Genomic DNA, 18,213 nt, shown 5'->3' with positions numbered 1-18,213 from the left:
TCTCAGTAATATACCTAGTGATGTCTCAGTAATGTCCCTAGTGATGTCTCAGTAATGTCACTAGTGATGTCTCAGTAATGTCACTAGTGATGTCTCAGTAATGTACCTAGTGATGTCTCACTAATGTACCTAGTGATGTCTCAGTAATGTCACTAGTGATGTCTCAGTAATGTCCCTAGTGATGACTCAGTAATGTACCTAGTGATGTCTCAGTAAAGTCACTAGTGATGTGTCAGTAATGTCTCAGTAATGTCACTAGTGATGTCTCAGTAATGTCCCTAGTGATGTCTCAGTAATGTCACTAGTGATGTCTCAGTAATGTACCTAGTGATGTCTCAGTAATGTCACTAGTGATGTCTCAGTAATGCCACTAGTGATGTCCCAGTAATGTCAATAGTGATGTCTCAGTAATGTCACTAGTGATGTCTCAGTAATGTACCTAGTGATGTCTCAGTAAAGTCACTAGTGATGTCTCAGTAATGTCACTAGTGATGTTTCAGTAAAGTCACTAGTGATGTCTCAGTAATGTCACTAGTGATGTCTCAGTAATGTACCTAGTGATGTCTCAGTAATGTCTCAGTAATGTCACTAGTGATGTCTCAGTAATGTACCTAGTGATGTCTCAGTAAAGTCACTAGTGATGTCTCAGTAATGTCACTAGTGATGTCTCAGTAATGTACCTAGTGATGTCTCAGTAATGTCACTAGTGATGTCTCAGTAAAGTCACTAGTGATGTCTCAGTAATGTCACTAGTGATGTTTCAGTAATGTACCTAGCGATGTCTCAGTAATGTCACTAGTGATGTCTCAGTAATGCCACTAGTGATGTCTCAGTAATGTCACTAGTGATGTCTCAGTAATGTCACTAGTGATGTCTCAGTAATGTCTCAATAATGTCTCAATAATGTCCCTAGTGATGTCTCAGTAATGTCTCTATTGATGTCTCAGTAATGTCACTAGTAATGTCTCTAGTGATGTCTCAGTAATGTCCCTCGTGATCTCAATAATGTCACTAGTGATGTCTCAGCAATGTCTCTAGTGATATATCTAGTGATGTCTCAGTAATGTCACTAGTGATGTCTCAGTAATGTCTCTAGTGATGTCTCAGTAATGTCTCAATAATGTCACTAGTGATGTCTCAGCAATGTCTCTAGTGATGTCTCAGCAATGTCTCTAGTGATGTATCTAGTGATGTCTCAGTAATGTCAATAGTGATGTCTCAGTAATGTCACTAGTGATGTCTCAGTAATGTCTCAATAATGTCTCAATAATGTCTCAATAATGTCCCTAGTGATGTCTCAGTAATGTCTCTATTGATGTCTCAGTAATGTCACTAGTAATGTCTCTAGTGATGTCTCAGTAATGTCCCTAGTGATGTCTCAGTAATGTCACTAGTAATGTCTCGATTGATGTCGCAGTAATGTCTCTAGTGATGTCTCAGTAATGTCACTAATAATGTCTCTATTGATGTCTCAGTAATGTCACTAGTGATGTCTCAGTAATGTCCAGTAATGTCACTAGTAATGTCTCAGTAATGTCACTAGTGATGTCTCAGTAATGTCACTAGTGATGTCTCAGTAATGTCCCTAGTGATGTCTCAGTAATGTCCTTAGCGATGTCTCAGTAATGTCACTAGTAATGTCTCTATTGATGTCTCAGTAATGTCACTGGTGATGTCTCAGTAATGTACCTAGTGATGTCACAGTAAAGTCACTAGTGATGTCTCAGTAATGTCACTAGTGAAGTCTCAGTAATGTCCCTAGTGATGTCTCAGTAATGTACCTAGTGATGTCTCAGTAATGTACCTAGTGATGTCTCAGTAATGTCACTAGTGATGTCTCAGTAATGTCATTAGTGATTTCTCTAGTGATGTCTCAGTAATGTCACTAGTAATGTCTCAGTAATGTCACTAGTAATATATCTAGTGATGTCTCAATAATGTCCCTAGTGATGTCTCAGTAATGTCACTAGTAATGTCTCAGTAATGTACCTAGTGATGTCTCAGTAATGTACCTTGTGATGTCTCAATAATGTCCCTAGTGATTTCTCAGTAATGTCACTAGTAATGTCTCAGTAATGTCCCTAGTGATGTCTCAGTAATGTCACTAGTGATGTCTCAGTAATGTCACTAGTAATGTCTCAGTAATATACCTAGTGATGTCTCAGTAATGTCCCTAGTGATGTCTCAGTAATGTCACTAGTGATGTCTCAGTAATGTCACTAGTGATGTCTCAGTAATGTACCTAGTGATGTCTCAGTAATGTACCTAGTGATGTCTCAGTAATGTCACTAGTGATGTCTCAGTAATGTCCCTAGTGATGACTCAGTAATGTACCTAGTGATGTCTCAGTAAAGTCACTAGTGATGTGTCAGTAATGTCACTAGTGATGTCTCAGTAATGTCCCTAGTGATGTCTCAGTAATGTCACTAGTGATGTCTCAGTAATGTTCCTAGTGATGTCTCAGTAATGTCACTAGTGATGTCTCAGTAATGCCACTAGTGATGTCCCAGTAATGTCACTAGTGATGTCTCAGTAATGTCACTAGTGATGTCTCAGTAATGTACCTAGTGATGTCTCAGTAAAGTCACTAGTGATGTCTCAGTAATGTCACTAGTGATGTTTCAGTAAAGTCACTAGTGATGTCTCAGTAATGTCACTAGTGATGTCTCAGTAATGTACCTAGTGATGTCTCAGTAATGTCTCAGTAATGTCACTAGTGATGTCTCAGTAATGTACCTAGTGATGTCTCAGTAAAGTCACTAGTGATGTCTCAGTAATGTCACTAGTGATGTCTCAGTAATGTACCTAGTGATGTCTCAGTAATGTCACTAGTGATGTCTCAGTAAAGTCACTAGTGATGTCTCAGTAATGTCACTAGTGATGTTTCAGTAATGTACCTAGCGATGTCTCAGTAATGTCACTAGTGATGTCTCAGTAATGCCACTAGTGATGTCTCAGTAATGTCACTAGTGATGTCTCAGTAATGTCACTAGTGATGTCTCAGTAATGCCACTAGTGATGTCTCAGTAATGTCTCTAGTGATGTCTCAGTAATGTCACTAGTGATGTCTCAGTAATGTACCTAGTGATGTCTCAGTAATGTCACTAGCGATGTCTCAGTAATGTCACTAGTGATGTCTCAGTAATGCCACTAGTGATGTCTCAGTAATGTCACTAGTGATGTCTCAGTAATGTCACTAGTGATGTCTCAGTAATGCCACTAGTGATGTCTCAGTAATGTCTCTAGTGATGTCTCAGTAATGTCACTAGTGATGTCTCAGTAATGTGACTAGTGATGTCTTAGTAATGTACCTAGTGATGTCTCAGTAAAGTGACTAGTGATGTCTCAGTAATGTCACTAGTGATGTCTCAGTAATGTACCTAGTGATGTCTCAGTAATGTCACTAGTGATGTCTCAGTAAAGTCACTAGTGATGTCTCAGTAATGTCACTAGTGATGTCTCAGTAATGTACCTAGTGATGTCTCAGTAAAGTCACTAGTGATGTCTCAGTAATGTCACTAGTGATGTCTCAGTAATGTACCTAGTGATGTCTCAGTAATGTCACTAGTGATGTCTCAGTAAAGTCACTAGTGATGTCTCAGTAATGTCACTAGTGATGTTTCAGTAATGTACCTAGTGATGTCTCAGTAAAGTCACTAGTGATGTCTCAGTAATGTCACTAGTGATGTCTCAGTAATGTCCCTAGTGATGTCTCTAGTGATGTCACTAGTGATGTCTCAGTAATGTCACTAGTGATGTCTCAGTAATGTACTTAGTGATGTCTCAGTAATGTCACTAGTAATGTCTCAGTAATGTCTCTAGTGATGTCTCAGTATTGTCACTAGTGATGTCTCAGTAATGTCCCTAGTGATGTCTCAGTAATGCGCTGCCATAAGGGAAGGGAGCATTTTGTCATTTTAAAATCGGGCAGGGCGCGGCGACCAGCTGAAACAGCCTAACGGGAACACTAAGTATATTGCTTTATAGGGGCACATCTATACACCAAAGCTGACAAGTGGATTGTCTTTCTAAATGTTGGACATGCACCCCTGTTTGTCTGACCCTCCCCCTTAGAATGTAAGCTCTTGCGAGCAGGGCCCTCTTCCCTCACGTGCTTCTTCCTTACTTTTACTTTCATTTACAATGGCACCTAATACTGCGTCACTGACACCCTGCTGCTTATTTATGTGTTATGCACCAATGTATATAAATCATGTACGTGTCCTGCATTGTCTGTACTGTTAATAACTGTTGTCTTCTGTGCTCATTTGTTTCTGTACTGTGTAAGGCGCTGCGGAACCCTTGTGGCACCATATAAATAAAGGATAATAATAATAATAATAATAATAATAATAATAATAATAATAATAACAACATGTGCCGAATATACACCGATTTACTCATTTAATTATCAAACTCACACATTAGTCACCACTTGCCTAATCTGGTATCACCGTGTATATGTAAGCTCTGATCCACCTGTATGCAGAGATGTGTGCATCTTGAGCCCCCCAACCCTTACGCTTGGTTTGATATCTATCATCATCATCGCCAGCCTATACTTGGTGCAAATGATACACCTGGAAACAGGCATACTTACGCTTCTGTCCAATTCTGCATGGCCCGTAGTTCCGCAGACACGGCCTCAGACGCCCAGTAACGCCTCTTCAGTAGCAAGTGGTGATTGCAATATACAGTATACGATTGTGCATCTGCTGCACTTGCATAGGCTCAGTTCCGGGGCATGTGCAGTGCAAAACCATGCACGATACGCTCCGCAGACATGGCGTGCACTCGACTCTGCATGAGGCCCTGAGTGCGCACTGCTCTCCGGCTGCCTCGGTACACGTCAGGTTAACAATAACAATGTATTATTTATCATCAGTAAATGAGGAAAGGATCTGAAATGGACATTTTTCCCTTGAGCAGAGTCTCAATATCATACATAAAAGTCACAGTTTAAAGGCTAATTCCATGCATGGAGATTAGCCGAAATCGCAATTAGTATGCAAGGCTGATATGAAAGACAAACATACCGAGTAGTAAGCGCTCTATCCATCAAGGATTATTTGCATGTGTAAATGTCAGAATATCACCCTGCGATGACCTTACTGGCAATCTGTGTATCCGGGTATCATGGGACAGGACCGTACACGTGACGTGGACTCATGCTATGTAGCGCTGATTGGAGAGCACAGGATTTCTCATTCAGATACGATATTCATTTACCCCTTTTCTCTTTTCCAGAATATGCATGGCGCTACAGATATTTACATCGTTACATGTTTTATTTCACTTTATAATCCAGATACAGCCACAAGTGGTCGGACTCCCTGAACCTATGATATTTAGTCCCTCACTGATGCCCCTTTGAGACTTAAGCATAAAAATTGTTTTTTTGTGCGTGAACGCCCATCAACCCGTGTCTGGCATACGGTATGTCTGAAAGGTGTGACCCAGGTTGACAGTCTCAGGTCCGAGACCCAGCTCGCTAGCAGGGTTTTTCCTGGGACTTGCAACCCGGGTCTAAGACACGGCTCAAGTGTAAAAGGTGTGACCTGGGTCTTGATGACCTGGGTCACGCCTAAAACAAACTGATTGACCGGAGACAGTGGCGCTTGGAGACGAGATCATCTAACAGCACCCACTGAATGCCAGAAGACCCGGGTCACTGCAAGACCAAGGTCCGGTGTGACGACACAGGAATATGTGTGACTGGGGCAGCCCGGGATCAACCCATGCTCAATGTCCCGGGTCCAAGTCGGGTTTAAGCTGGGAATTTATATTTGAAAGTGGTCTGAATCAGGGCCACTGGGCCTGATTCAGAGCCGGACACTCTGACAGGGCGCTCACTCTGAATCAGGGCCGGTCTTTTTTTTTTTTTTATGGAGCGGCCTCCTGGCTTTGGGTTTGCCCCCCACAGCTAACGCGAGCGGCCATATGGTAGGGTCTCGTGGCCGCAAGCCCCAGAGAGCTTTCGGCTCTAACAGAGCAGAAAGCTCTCCCACTGACATCACAGTGGGGGCTTTCACCATAGGGGGCGTGCTGTCACTCAACATCGACAGCACCCCCCCTTTGGTGCGAGACACGGAGGGACGGATTGCTATCCGGGTCTCGAGCATGCGCACGACAGAGCCGGCTCCGTCCTGCGCATGTGCTCTGGGCCACCATCGACCCGGGTGCGAGCCCTCAGCAATTGCGACCGGGTCTGAATCATGCCCTCTGTTTTATTAATCCTTATTTAGTAGTCCACATACACCAATGACCTAATCTCACCAGACTCCAGCCAGCTGCTATACTGTGCTACTACATCCCTATACTAAGGCAATATCATTATAAAATTATCATTATATTATTTCATTTGTACGGTATATTGGAGAGTGATTAAGAAAAACTAAGTTCAATCATGAAATATTTGTAAAATTAATTAGAATTATTTTTATTAATATTTGTATTGAAACTCACTCCATCACAATTAAAAATGCAAAACGGGTACCCTTGTAGCTTAGTCAGATGTGAATCAGCGGCAGAGAGTGTGTACAAAAGTATCGGAGGCCCAGGCAGGCCAGAAAGGGTAATCAACGCTCCCAATTTGGGGCAGAAATACCCCCTTTCAGGGCCACCACCTACGTAGGGGTCCCACAATTCCCAACGTGATGTGGCCATGTTCCCCCACATCGCGTGGTCACAGTTCCCAACGTGATGTGGCCATGTTCCCCCACATCGTGTGGTCACAATTCCCAACGTGATGTGGCCATGTTCCCCCACATCGTGTGGTCACTCCACCTTCATACCGGGGCCCTGGAATGTCTCACGTCAGCCATAAAATAAAAGTAACCAGTCCAAACTGTTCCCCATCAGTGTGATTCCCTTAACACTGTCCTACAGTAAGTATACAGAGCTGCACACCCTATCCGTAACAGTACAGGGCCATCACACCATAGACCAGGTTTTTTTTACTTACGATTCACCGGCAGGCTGGCGTTGCTGGTTCCCAGCTTGTTTACCGCTACACATGTGTAGTTGCCAAAATGTTCTTCTGTTACGTTAGAGACATGAAGGATCGATCTGGTGCTGTAATTCTTTATGAGGATGCCTTTCTGTCCATTTGTGAGTCTGCAAAATAGAAGTCAGCCATTCGTCACATTCTACAGATGAAGCAGTCTCTGTTGAAGCACTCAGGGCACTTCTTAACTCACCAAGCGGCTCAGTCTTGTTTTAAGTTTTTCCATTGAAGTAGATTAGACATTAGACGGATCCAGGGCATCGGTAAATTAAGCCGTTTAGCATGAAAGCATCCATAAATGTGACCCAATCACTGAACAGTGTTACAAATGAATGAAAATAAATCGAAAACAACTACCTGTCTTCACCTTAAACATCAAGGTGTCACTGTGGGTGATAACACTACTATCACTAGTGATATACCCCGTTGGCAAAAAGATTCACCTAGTTTCGCCAAGCATGAGGAATACTAATTAACATGGGTCACAGTGGTACCAGTACCACTGCAATACGTGTTCTGTTAGGGCCACCTCAGGTTGGTGATAACATAAAAATATCACTGATAAATGTGTTCTTTTAATTTTTATTAATGATCTGATTATTGGGGTAATGAAGGAATTTTTCCACCCCCTCAGGCTAAATTGGCAATAGTCTCACTGGGGGTTCTGTTTTGCCTTCATGCGGATGAACGCATTTTGAATTGACAACGGGCTGACCTTTGAAAGCTGAAGAAAGTTTTTGCATAGCGCATGCAGTGGGTAGCAGAGCCGTAACTAGACTTTTTGGTGCCCTGTGCAAGAGAGAGCATTGTCGCCCCCCTCCCCACCATTTTTTAAATAGAGACATAAGATAGTGGACCTGAAAAAGGGCCTTGGCCTCATGGGGAAGGGCCAGGGAAGAAATAGGGGAAGCCAGGACACACATGCCTACCCTCCCGGTTTTCGGGAAAGGCTCCTCATTTTTAGGGTAACCCCCCGCACCCCTGGAAGGGTAGGCATTTCTCCCGCATTCTGCCCACTTCCCGGTTTACCGCGAAAGGGGTGAGGCTCAATGACGTGACCTATCAGGCCCCGTCCCTGTCACAGCCCACCTGCAAGTATGGGCCAGGAGATTCTGGGGATAAAAGAAGAGGAAGTTACAAGCAAGAATGATAATAGACAGGAAAATGGACAGGTCCAAACGGCGCCCCCAGCCCTGCGGTGCCCTGTGCCATGGCACAGGTCGAACTACCCTAGTTACGGCCCCGGCGGGTATATACTGTATATTATATAGAAGCACAATGACAGCTCACTCGGCAGTCACAGAACGGTTCTGTGAATCATTGACTTGTGCTTTATGAGAACTGATATTAATTGTTGTAGGACGGAGTGCATTTCTTATGCAGGGAGGTAATTAAACACCCGAGCCTGTGGGTGTCGGCTTCTGGACAAGAAGGGGCTAGTTGTTTAGTGAGGTAGTGTTGCGGGGTGGGGTTAGGGTTGGTTAGCCTATAGGATTGGCAAGGGTGGGGTTATGTTTGGTTAGCCTATAGGATTGGCAGGGGGTGGGGTTAGGTTTGGTTAGCCAATAGGATTGGCAGGGGGTGGGTTTTCAGTGCTATTTCAGAATTGCTGCTTGGCAGCCGTTTCATAGAAATGTCTCTGGTCGGCTGTTTCCCGCCCTCCCTCCCTTATTCATTGAGTTATTTGGTGTCGGCTATTCTTGTGGCGGGAAAGAACGGTAGCAGTCGTCATCTGTCTTTGGAGCTTGAGGTGCTCTCCCTTCCAATACATGGCTTAGGCTGATTCTACCCTACTGGGGTCAGCGGCAACCACCTAACCAGGTGGGCCTCACGTCGTGTCCTTGGGGTGGGAGGTGGATACCTTGGGCGTGGTAATGGGCTGGCTGCTCGCCTCCCATTAGAAGATCGATGTGAGTATGCAGTTGGTGATCTTGTATTGTGGGACCATTCTCTCTGCGCCACCATACTTTGTCTGTCTGTCATTATTCTTCTATTAGTTAGTTCAGTTATATATTAAATAGTTTAATTAGTTTAATAATAAATAAAACTGACCTTCCTTTTCCCTTATACAAGTCTCTGTGTCGTTATTCCATTATGATTATGGTTGATGGTTTAGCCTGTACTGTTAGGAGGGAGCGCTCACCAGGCGATGGGGAGTTTATCGTTTTCACCAGATACAGTATATACTGGACTAGGATCTTGTCGTCTGGAGCAGCAGCTTGGGAAGCAGATGGTGCGGGAGAGTTTCTTTTGTTTATATGGTCACTTGTGTCTGTGCTATATACTGTCCCATTTATACTCCATTTGTAAACAATAAATAAATAAAGAATTCAATAAAAAATAAGAAAAGTATAACACATGTAGTAACTGTTAATCCGTGTGGTTGGAGCAAATGAATATTAGCTCATTTTTGCACATTGGGCCTGATACCGAGATAGGCGCATTGCCGATTATTTCCGCAGTTGGCTGATGTTGCTTATTCGCACTGTGCAGGGCACCGCAAACGTTTTGGCGATCTGAGATGCTGCAGCTGCCACATCAGTGTCACACCTGTTTGTCTGCCCCTCCCCTTTAGAATGTAAGCTCTTACGAGCAGGGCCCTCTACCCTCTTGTGCTCCTCTTTACTTTCATCTACTCCTTACTCACCACTAGGGCACCTAACATTGGCTGCTTACGCTCTGCTGCTTATGTGGGTGTTATGGTCGCTAATGTAGCAATATATATTATTCATGTCCTTGTCCTGTATTGTATTGTACCGTAAGTCACTGCTCACCTATTTATGTACAATGTGAGGCGCTGCGGAACACTTGTGGCGCCATAGAAATAAACAATGATAACAGTAATAATAATAATTAGCATATTTTCGCACAGCTATTACGTACAGGGAGGTGCTATTAGTGGCCATGTCTGTAGCAGGATCGTTGTACAAGACGTATACATATAGTAAGTTCTAAACGAATGACACACAAAATCCCGCACTCATTTATTCTAAAATAGCAATAGAAACTCTTACTTCTTCTCTCCTTTGTACCACTCGAATGACGGAGACGGGACCGCGGCGGTTTCACATCTGATTAATCCTGTTTTTCCTAGGGAAACCCCGGATGGTGTTATTTCCAGGATTGTGGGTGCAACTAGGGAAAAAAAATGACATGCATAAAATCACACATTCATATACGGCTTTCTACTATAAAATATATAGCACTCTATGGTCCGTATTCAATTTGAGGCGAAATGTCGTTTTCGCCTATTTCAATAGGTTCAGGAGTATCCGGTAAGTATGCGGCAGGTGTTTTCTAGAATAGGCTATTAGCGGCAGGTGCTTGTTTGCAGAATTTTTAAAATATTAGTTTAGGCACTTAAAAATATGCTAGTACCCATTTTCATGTACCCCAAATTTGATGGGACCACTTTCAAAAACGAAAAAAAAACCTAAGTGCTCTTCTGCATCACTTCTTCAATGTCGGGAAAAAAACACCTGCCGCAGCTATTTAAAAACCCGACTTTCTTTTGCAGGTAAAAATGGGGGTACCCATAGTGATCCCCCAGGTCTGGACATCTTTGGGGGTCCTACAATTATTTCCCGAAAATTCCCATATTTTTTCAACGATCAAAGTTTCGCCTGTTCCTGATTTTGCCTACTTTGGAATTGAATACGGGGAATAGCGGGCACACACGTGATACTTTTCCGCCTAGAATACAGGCGAATGAGGTGAAAAGTCTGGACTTTTTGCCTCAAACTGAATAAGGGCCTATGGGGTGTATTTACTAAAGGTCGATTTTAAACGATTTAAAGTTGATCAACAGCAATGTTGTGTTCCTGGGGCTAAATCACGTATTTACTAACAGACAATTTTTTTTTTTTTAAGTACTGTATTAGTAAATGTGAGTAAGCTCCAGAGACACAAAACTTTTATCGATTTTAAATAGATCAAAAAAATCGACCTTTAGTAAATATACCCCTATATGTTACATATCATGTGAAAATAGTGGAGCTAAATAAACACACATAAAAATCCTTTTATATAATACCTGTAATAATAACAAGGATGCACTCCCTTCATTTGTGAGGTGGTTGCTGACCATACTTACCCATTCTCCTGGTATGCCCGGGAAATTACCACATTTTGGGTGGTAACCCTCCAGTATCCCTCCCTCTTCCTACAGAACTCCCACAGGGGAGATTAGGAAAGTTGGTAAGCACGCTGTCCACTTCTGTTACCTCTGCCGAGGCTCATGGTAGCACAAAGCAGTAATCCAGTCTTAAATTCAAAGATTATAAAATAAAGTGCTAAGTATTCATGTTTCAGTGGATTAATGAATTAGACCAGTGGTCGCCAATCCGTAGCTCGCGGTCTTAATTTTGGTAGCTTACCTAGGTACAGGACTGCCGAGTCACATAGGAGGAAGTGACCTCTGACGCGCGTTCCCCCCGTGGCGTCAACATCATGGGTGGAGCCACAGGCAAGCACATCAGGTGATTGCCGCAGCCTCTATGGCAATCACCTAGTGTGCTTCCCCATGGTTCCATACACGGCGTTTATGCCGTGGCAGAGCGAGTGACTCCAGCCCTGGTGGAAAATCACACAGCAGCTCTGCCTATACAATATATTTTGCTCCTCTACTGCACGTACTGCCTTGGAGCCGGTAAGTAACAGTGAAATGTATCTGTGCTTAAACTTTATTCACAAATTACAATAATATCACTGTAACAATTAAATCATGCTGGCCTACCCTCCCGATTTTAGCGGGAGGCTCACGATTTTTAATTAAGCCTCCCCCTCCCCTGCAAGCATACATCAACTCCCGGAATTTAAATTTTTTTTTAAAAAAACTACGGACCGTGCATGCACGAGTCCGGGAATGCTGGGGGCGGGGCCTGCACGGGACGTCATGACCGGCCACCGCAGGGTTGTGGCACAGCAGCACTCTGAAAATGCACTCATTGACAGCCATCCATTTAATCATGGTGAGTGCCCGTTTAGAGTGCAGTTAATGCCTGTGACAATAAATACTATATATATATATATATATATATATATATATAAAACACAAGGTAATGAAGAGGAGAATGTCACAAACATATGATCACTGAGGGTCTGAATGAGGGTCTGTGCATGCAAATATTTGAAAGTGACGTGGCAGGGAGCGATCACTCGCCAAGGCATAAGCACGCCCATCGTACGAGCGTTCACTTTGTGTATGCAGACTCCCCTTAGTGAATGCAGAGACGCCCACTGCCCCACGTCATCTCCTGGAAGTTTATGAAAACATTGGTACATCGACCACTATCGGATGTGAACGCAGTGCTTGTGGTAGCTTTTTTCTACCGCAAGCATTGCAAGGAAAACAGAGGAAAAAAATGGCTGGTGACGTGTATATTGATGCTGCCTGTTAATTATGCACGCCTCTAAAACGGCATTGAAACACTCTGCATTAAAACACTCTGCATTGAAACACTCTGCATTGAAACACTCTGCATTGAAACACTCTGGCACGCCTGCATTTTTACTGGACTGCCCTTGTTACCACCCACAAACGGCCTCTGCGGTCACTCACTCTGCTGGGCTGGCTTTGCCTATTTATTATCTTGTGTAGCAGTGTTCTTCATAGTGACTGCAGGAGAAGGGACTCTGGGCCTGATTCAGACCCGGACAGTATCTGCAGACCGTTCGCTATTGCCGATAGTTGCTAATCTACGTATCACTGTGCAGAGCACTGCTACACAAGGTAATGAAGAGGAGCATGCCACCCACACACAAATGATCACTGGGATTGTCCTCCTGCAGTCACTATGAAGAACACTGCTACACAAGGTAATGAAGAGGCGAATATTACACACATATGATCCCTGAGCCCCTCCTCCTGTAGTCACTGTGTAGAGCACTGCTACACAAGGTAATGAAGAGGGGAATGTCACACACATATGATCACTGAGTGACTCCTCTCATAGTCACTGTGTAGAGCACTGCTATACAAGGAAATGAAGGGAAAAATATCACACACATATGATCACTGAGCCCTTCCTCCTGCAGTCACTGTGCAGAGCACTGCTACACAAGGTAATGAAGAGGAGCATATCACACACACAAAAATGATCACTGGGATTGTCCTCCTGCAGTCACTATGTAGAACACTGCTACACAAGGTAATGAAAAGGAGAATGTCACACACATATGATCACAGAGTCCCTTCTCCTGCAGTCACACTGCTACACAAGTTAATAAATAGGTAATGTCTCACACTCATACACATGATCACTGAGGCCCTCCTCCTGCAGTCACTGTGTAGAGCACTGCTACACACAAGGTAATGAAGAGCATATCACACACATATGATCCCTGAGCCCCTCCTCCTGTAATCACTGTGTAGAGCACTGCTACACAAGGTAATGAAGAGGGGAATGTCACACACATATGATCACTGAGTGACTCCTCTCATAGTCACTGTAGATCACTGCTATACAAGGAAATTAAGGGAAAATATCACACACATATGATCACTGAGCCCTTCCTCCTGCAGTCACTGTGCAGAGCATTGCTACACAAGGTAATGAAGAGGAGCATATCACACACACAAAAATGATCACTGGGATTGTCCTCCTGCAGTCACTATGTAGAACACTGCTACACAAGGTAATGAAAAGGAGAATGTCACACACACATATGATCACAGAGTCCCTTCTCCTGCAGTCACTATGTAGAACACTGCTACACAAGTTAATAAATAGGTAATGTCTCACACTCATACACATGATCACTGAGGCCCTCCTCCTGCAGTCACTGTGTAGAGCACTGCTACACACAAGGTAATGAAGAGCATATCACACACATATGATCCCTGAGCCCCTCCTCCTGTAGTCACTGTGTAGAGCACTGCTACACAAGGTAATGGAGAGGGGAATGTCACACACACATGATCACTGAGTGACTCCTCTCATAGTCACTGTGTAGAGCACTGCTACACAAGGTAATGAAGAGAAGAATATAAAACACATATGATCACTGAGCCCCTCCTCCTGTAGTCACTGTGTAGAGCACTGCTACACAAGGTAATGAAGAGAAGAATATTACACACATATGATCACTGAGCCCCTCCTCCTGTAGTCACTGTGTAGAGCACTGCTATACAAGGTAATGAAGAGGAGCATGTCACACACATATGATCACTGAGTCCCTCCTCCTGTAGTCACTGTGTAGAGCACTGCTACACAAGATAATGAAGAGGCAAATATCACACACATATGATCACAGAGCCCCTCCTCCTGTAGTCACTGTGTAGAGCACTGCTACACAAGGTAATGAAGAGGAGCATATCACACACATATGAACACTGAGTCCCTCCTCCTGCAGTCACTGTGTAGAGCACTGCTACACAAGGTAATGAAGAGGGGAATGTCACACACATATGATCGCTGAGTGACTCCTCTCATAGTCACTGCGTAGAGCACTGCTATACAAGGTAATGAAGAAAAGAATATTACACACATATGATCACTGAGCCCCTCCTCCTGTAGTCACTGTGTAGAGCACTGCTACACAAGATAATGAAGAGGCAAATATCACACACATATGATCACAGAGCCCCTCCTCCTGTAGTCACTGTGTAGAGCACTGCTACACAAGGTAATGAAGAGGAGCATATCACACACATATGAACACTGAGTCCCTCCTCCTGCAGTCACTGTGTAGAGCACTGCTACACAAGGTAATGAAGAGGGGAATGTCACACACATATGATCGCTGAGTGACTCCTCTCATAGTCACTGTGTAGAGCACTGCTATACAAGGTAATGAAGAAAAGAATATTACACACATATGATCACTGAGTCCCTCCTCCTGTAATCACTGTGTAGAGCACTACTATACAAGGTAATGAAGAGGAGAATGTCACACACATATGATCACTGAGTCCCTTCTCCTGCAGTCACTATGACGAATACTGCTACACAAGGTAATGAAGAGCATATCACACACATATGATCCCTGAGCCCCTCCTCCTGCAGTCACTGTGTAGAGCACTGCTACACAAGGTAATGAAGAGGAGCATATCACACACATATGATCCCTGAGCCCCTCCTCCTGTAGTCACTGTGTAGAGCACTGCTACACAAGGTAATGAAGAGGTGAATGTCACACACATATGATCCCTGAGCCCCTCCTCCTGTAGTCACTGTGTAGAGCACTGCTACACAAGATAATGAAGAGGCAAATGTCACACACATATGATCACTGAGTCCCTTCTCCTGCAGTCACTATGACGAATACTGCTACACAAGTTAATAAATAGGTAATATTACACACACACACACACGATCACTGAGGCCCTCCTCTTGCAGTCACTGTTAAGAGTACTGCTGGACAAGGTAACGAAGTGGTGAATATCACATAGACATGATCCAAGAGGCCCATCTGCTGCAGTCACTTTGAGGAGCGGTGCTACTGAGGGCAATGAGGAGGATAATGTCATCCACAGAGTCGGATTTGTAGTCATCAGTGCCACCTGGAATGGGTACACGGACACAAGGCATTTGTACCCCCATAATACTGTGTATGCGCGTTTGCATTCTAGGGCTCCAAAATGAATTCTGCTGTAGGGAGAATGGGACCTTGCTGGTCCCTTTGCCTCTGAAAAAGAAATGCAGAGCACTGTGTAGGGGAGCAGAGCACAGTGCTAGGAGCAGAGGCACAGTGCTAGGAGCAGAGCACAGTGCTAGGAGCAGAGCACTGTGTAGGGGAGCAGAGCACAGTGCTAGGAGCAGACCACAGTACTAGGAGCAGAGGCACAGTGCTAGGAGCAGAGCACTGTGTAGGGGAGCAGAGCACAGTGCTAGGAGCAGAGCACTGTGTAGGGGAGCAGAGCACAGTGCTAGGAGCAGAGCACAGTGCTAGGAGCAGAGCACTGTGTAGGGGAGCAGAGCACAGTGCTGGGAGCAGAGCACAGTGCTAGGAGCAGAGCACAGTGTTAGGAGCAGAGCACTGTGTAGGGGAGCAGAGCACAGTGCTAGGAGCAGAGCACTGTGTAGGGGAGCAGAGCACAGTGCTGGGAGCAGAGCACAGTGCTAGGAGCAGAGCACTGTGTAGGGGAGCAGAGCACAGTGCTGGGAGCAGAGCACAGTGCTAGGAGCAGAGCACAGTGTTAGGAGCAGAGCACTGTGTAGGGGAGCAAAGCACAGTGCTAGGAGCAGAGCACTGTGTAGGGGAGCAGAGCACAGTGCTGGGAGCAGAGCAGAAGAGTAATAAAGAAAGGAAGTCTTCTTACCTGGTACAGTAAGTGTGGTGGAGGGTGTCCCTGCATAGAAAACTTGTGGTCCTTTGATCAAGATACACTGCAGACCCTCCACCTACAGGTACTATGAGGAGCACTACTATACAAAGTAATCAAGGTAATGCCAAATAAATGTGATAAATACAGACCCAACACCTACAGGTACTATGAGGAGCACTACTATACAAAGTAATCAAGGTAATGCCAAAATAAATGTGATAAATACAGACCCAACACCTACAATCACTATGAGGAGCGCTACTATACAAAGTAATCAAGATAATGCCAAAATAATTGTGATACATAGAGACCCTCCTCCTACAATCACTATGAGGAGCACTACTATACAAAGTAATCAAGGTAATGCCAAAATAAATGTGATCAATATAGACCCAACACCTACAATCACTATGAGGAGCACTACTATACAAAGTAATCAAGGTAATGCCAGAATAAATGTGATAAATACAGACCCAACACCTACAGGTACTATGAGGAGCACTACTATACAAAGTAATCAAGGTAATGGCAAAATAAATGTGATATATACAGACCCTCCACCTACAATCACTATGAGGAGCGCTACTATACAAAGTAATCAAGGTAATGCCAGAATAAATGTGATCAATATAGACCCAACACCTACAATCACTATGAGGAGCACTACTATACAAAGTAATCAAGGTAATGCCAGAATAAATGTGATAAATACAGACCCAACACCTACAGGTACTATGAGGAGCACTACTATACAAAGTAATCAAGGTAATGGCAAAATAAATGTGATATATACAGACCCTCCACCTACAATCACTATGAGGAGCGCTACTATACAAAGTAATCAAGGTAATGCCAGAATAAATGTGATAAATACAGACCCAACACCTACAGTCACTATGAGGAGCACTACTATACAAAGTAATCAAGGTAATGCCAGAATAAATGTGATAAATACAGACCCAACACCTACAGGTACTATGAGGAGCACTACTATACAAAGTAATCAAGGTAATGCCAAAATAAATGTGATAAATACAGACCCAACACCTACAATCACTATGAGGAGCGCTACTATACAAAGTAATCAAGGTAATGCCAAAATAATTGTGATACATAGAGACCCTCCTCCTACAATCACTATGAGGAGCACTACTATACAAAGTAATCAAGGTAATGCCAAAATAAATGTGATAAATGCAGACCCAACACCTACAATCACTATGAGGAGCGCTACTATACAAAGTAATCAAGGTAATGCCAAAATAAATGTGATAAATACAGACCCAACACCTACAATCACTATGGGGAGCGCTACTATACAAAGTAATCAAGGTAATGCCAAAATAAATGTGATAAATACAGACCCAACACCTACAATCACTATGAGGAGCACTACTATACAAAGTAATCAAGATAATGCCAAAATAAATGTGATAAATACAGACCCAACAAGTCTCAAGATAATGCCAAAATAAATATGATAAATACAGACCCTCTACCTACAATCACTATGAGGAGCGCTACTATACAAAGTAATCAAGGTAATGCCAAAATAAATGTGATAAATACAGACCCAACACCTACAGTCACTATGAGGAGCACTACTATACAAAGTAATCAAGGTAATGCCAGAATAAATGTGATAAATACAGACCCAACACCTACAGGTACTATGAGGAGCACTACTATACAAAGTAATCAAGGTAATGCCAAAATAAATGTGATAAATACAGACCCAACACCTACAATCACTATGAGGAGCGCTACTATACAAAGTAATCAAGGTAATGCCAAAATAATTGTGATACATAGAGACCCTCCTCCTACAATCACTATGAGGAGCACTACTATACAAAGTAATCAAGGTAATGCCAAAATAAATGTGATAAATGCAGACCCAACACCTACAATCACTATGAGGAGCGCTACTATACAAAGT

The 18,213-nt window shown here is 43.5% G+C and overlaps 1 protein-coding gene across 2 annotated transcripts in view; it reads right to left on the bottom strand.

Moving 5' to 3' along the window:
- NEGR1 (neuronal growth regulator 1) overlaps positions 1-18,213 on the bottom strand; it is a 693,794-nt gene that overhangs the window by 188,404 nt on the left and 487,177 nt on the right. For both annotated transcript variants that reach the window (XM_088470777.1, XM_088470776.1), the window contains exons 5-6: positions 10,021-10,141; positions 6,965-7,116 (exon numbers count right to left, since the gene is read on the bottom strand). In XM_088470777.1, the coding sequence (XP_088326903.1) occupies positions 6,965-7,116; positions 10,021-10,141 (273 nt within the window). The remainder of the gene's footprint in view (positions 1-6,964; positions 7,117-10,020; positions 10,142-18,213) is intronic.

Source organism: Taudactylus pleione, unplaced genomic scaffold, assembly GCF_031769625.1.
Source record: "Taudactylus pleione unplaced genomic scaffold, aTauple2 ptg000103l, whole genome shotgun sequence".
Lineage (NCBI taxonomy): Eukaryota > Metazoa > Chordata > Amphibia > Anura > Myobatrachidae > Taudactylus > Taudactylus pleione.
Note: the sequence above shows the minus strand (reverse complement) of the source record. Positions and strands in the feature narration are given on the sequence as shown.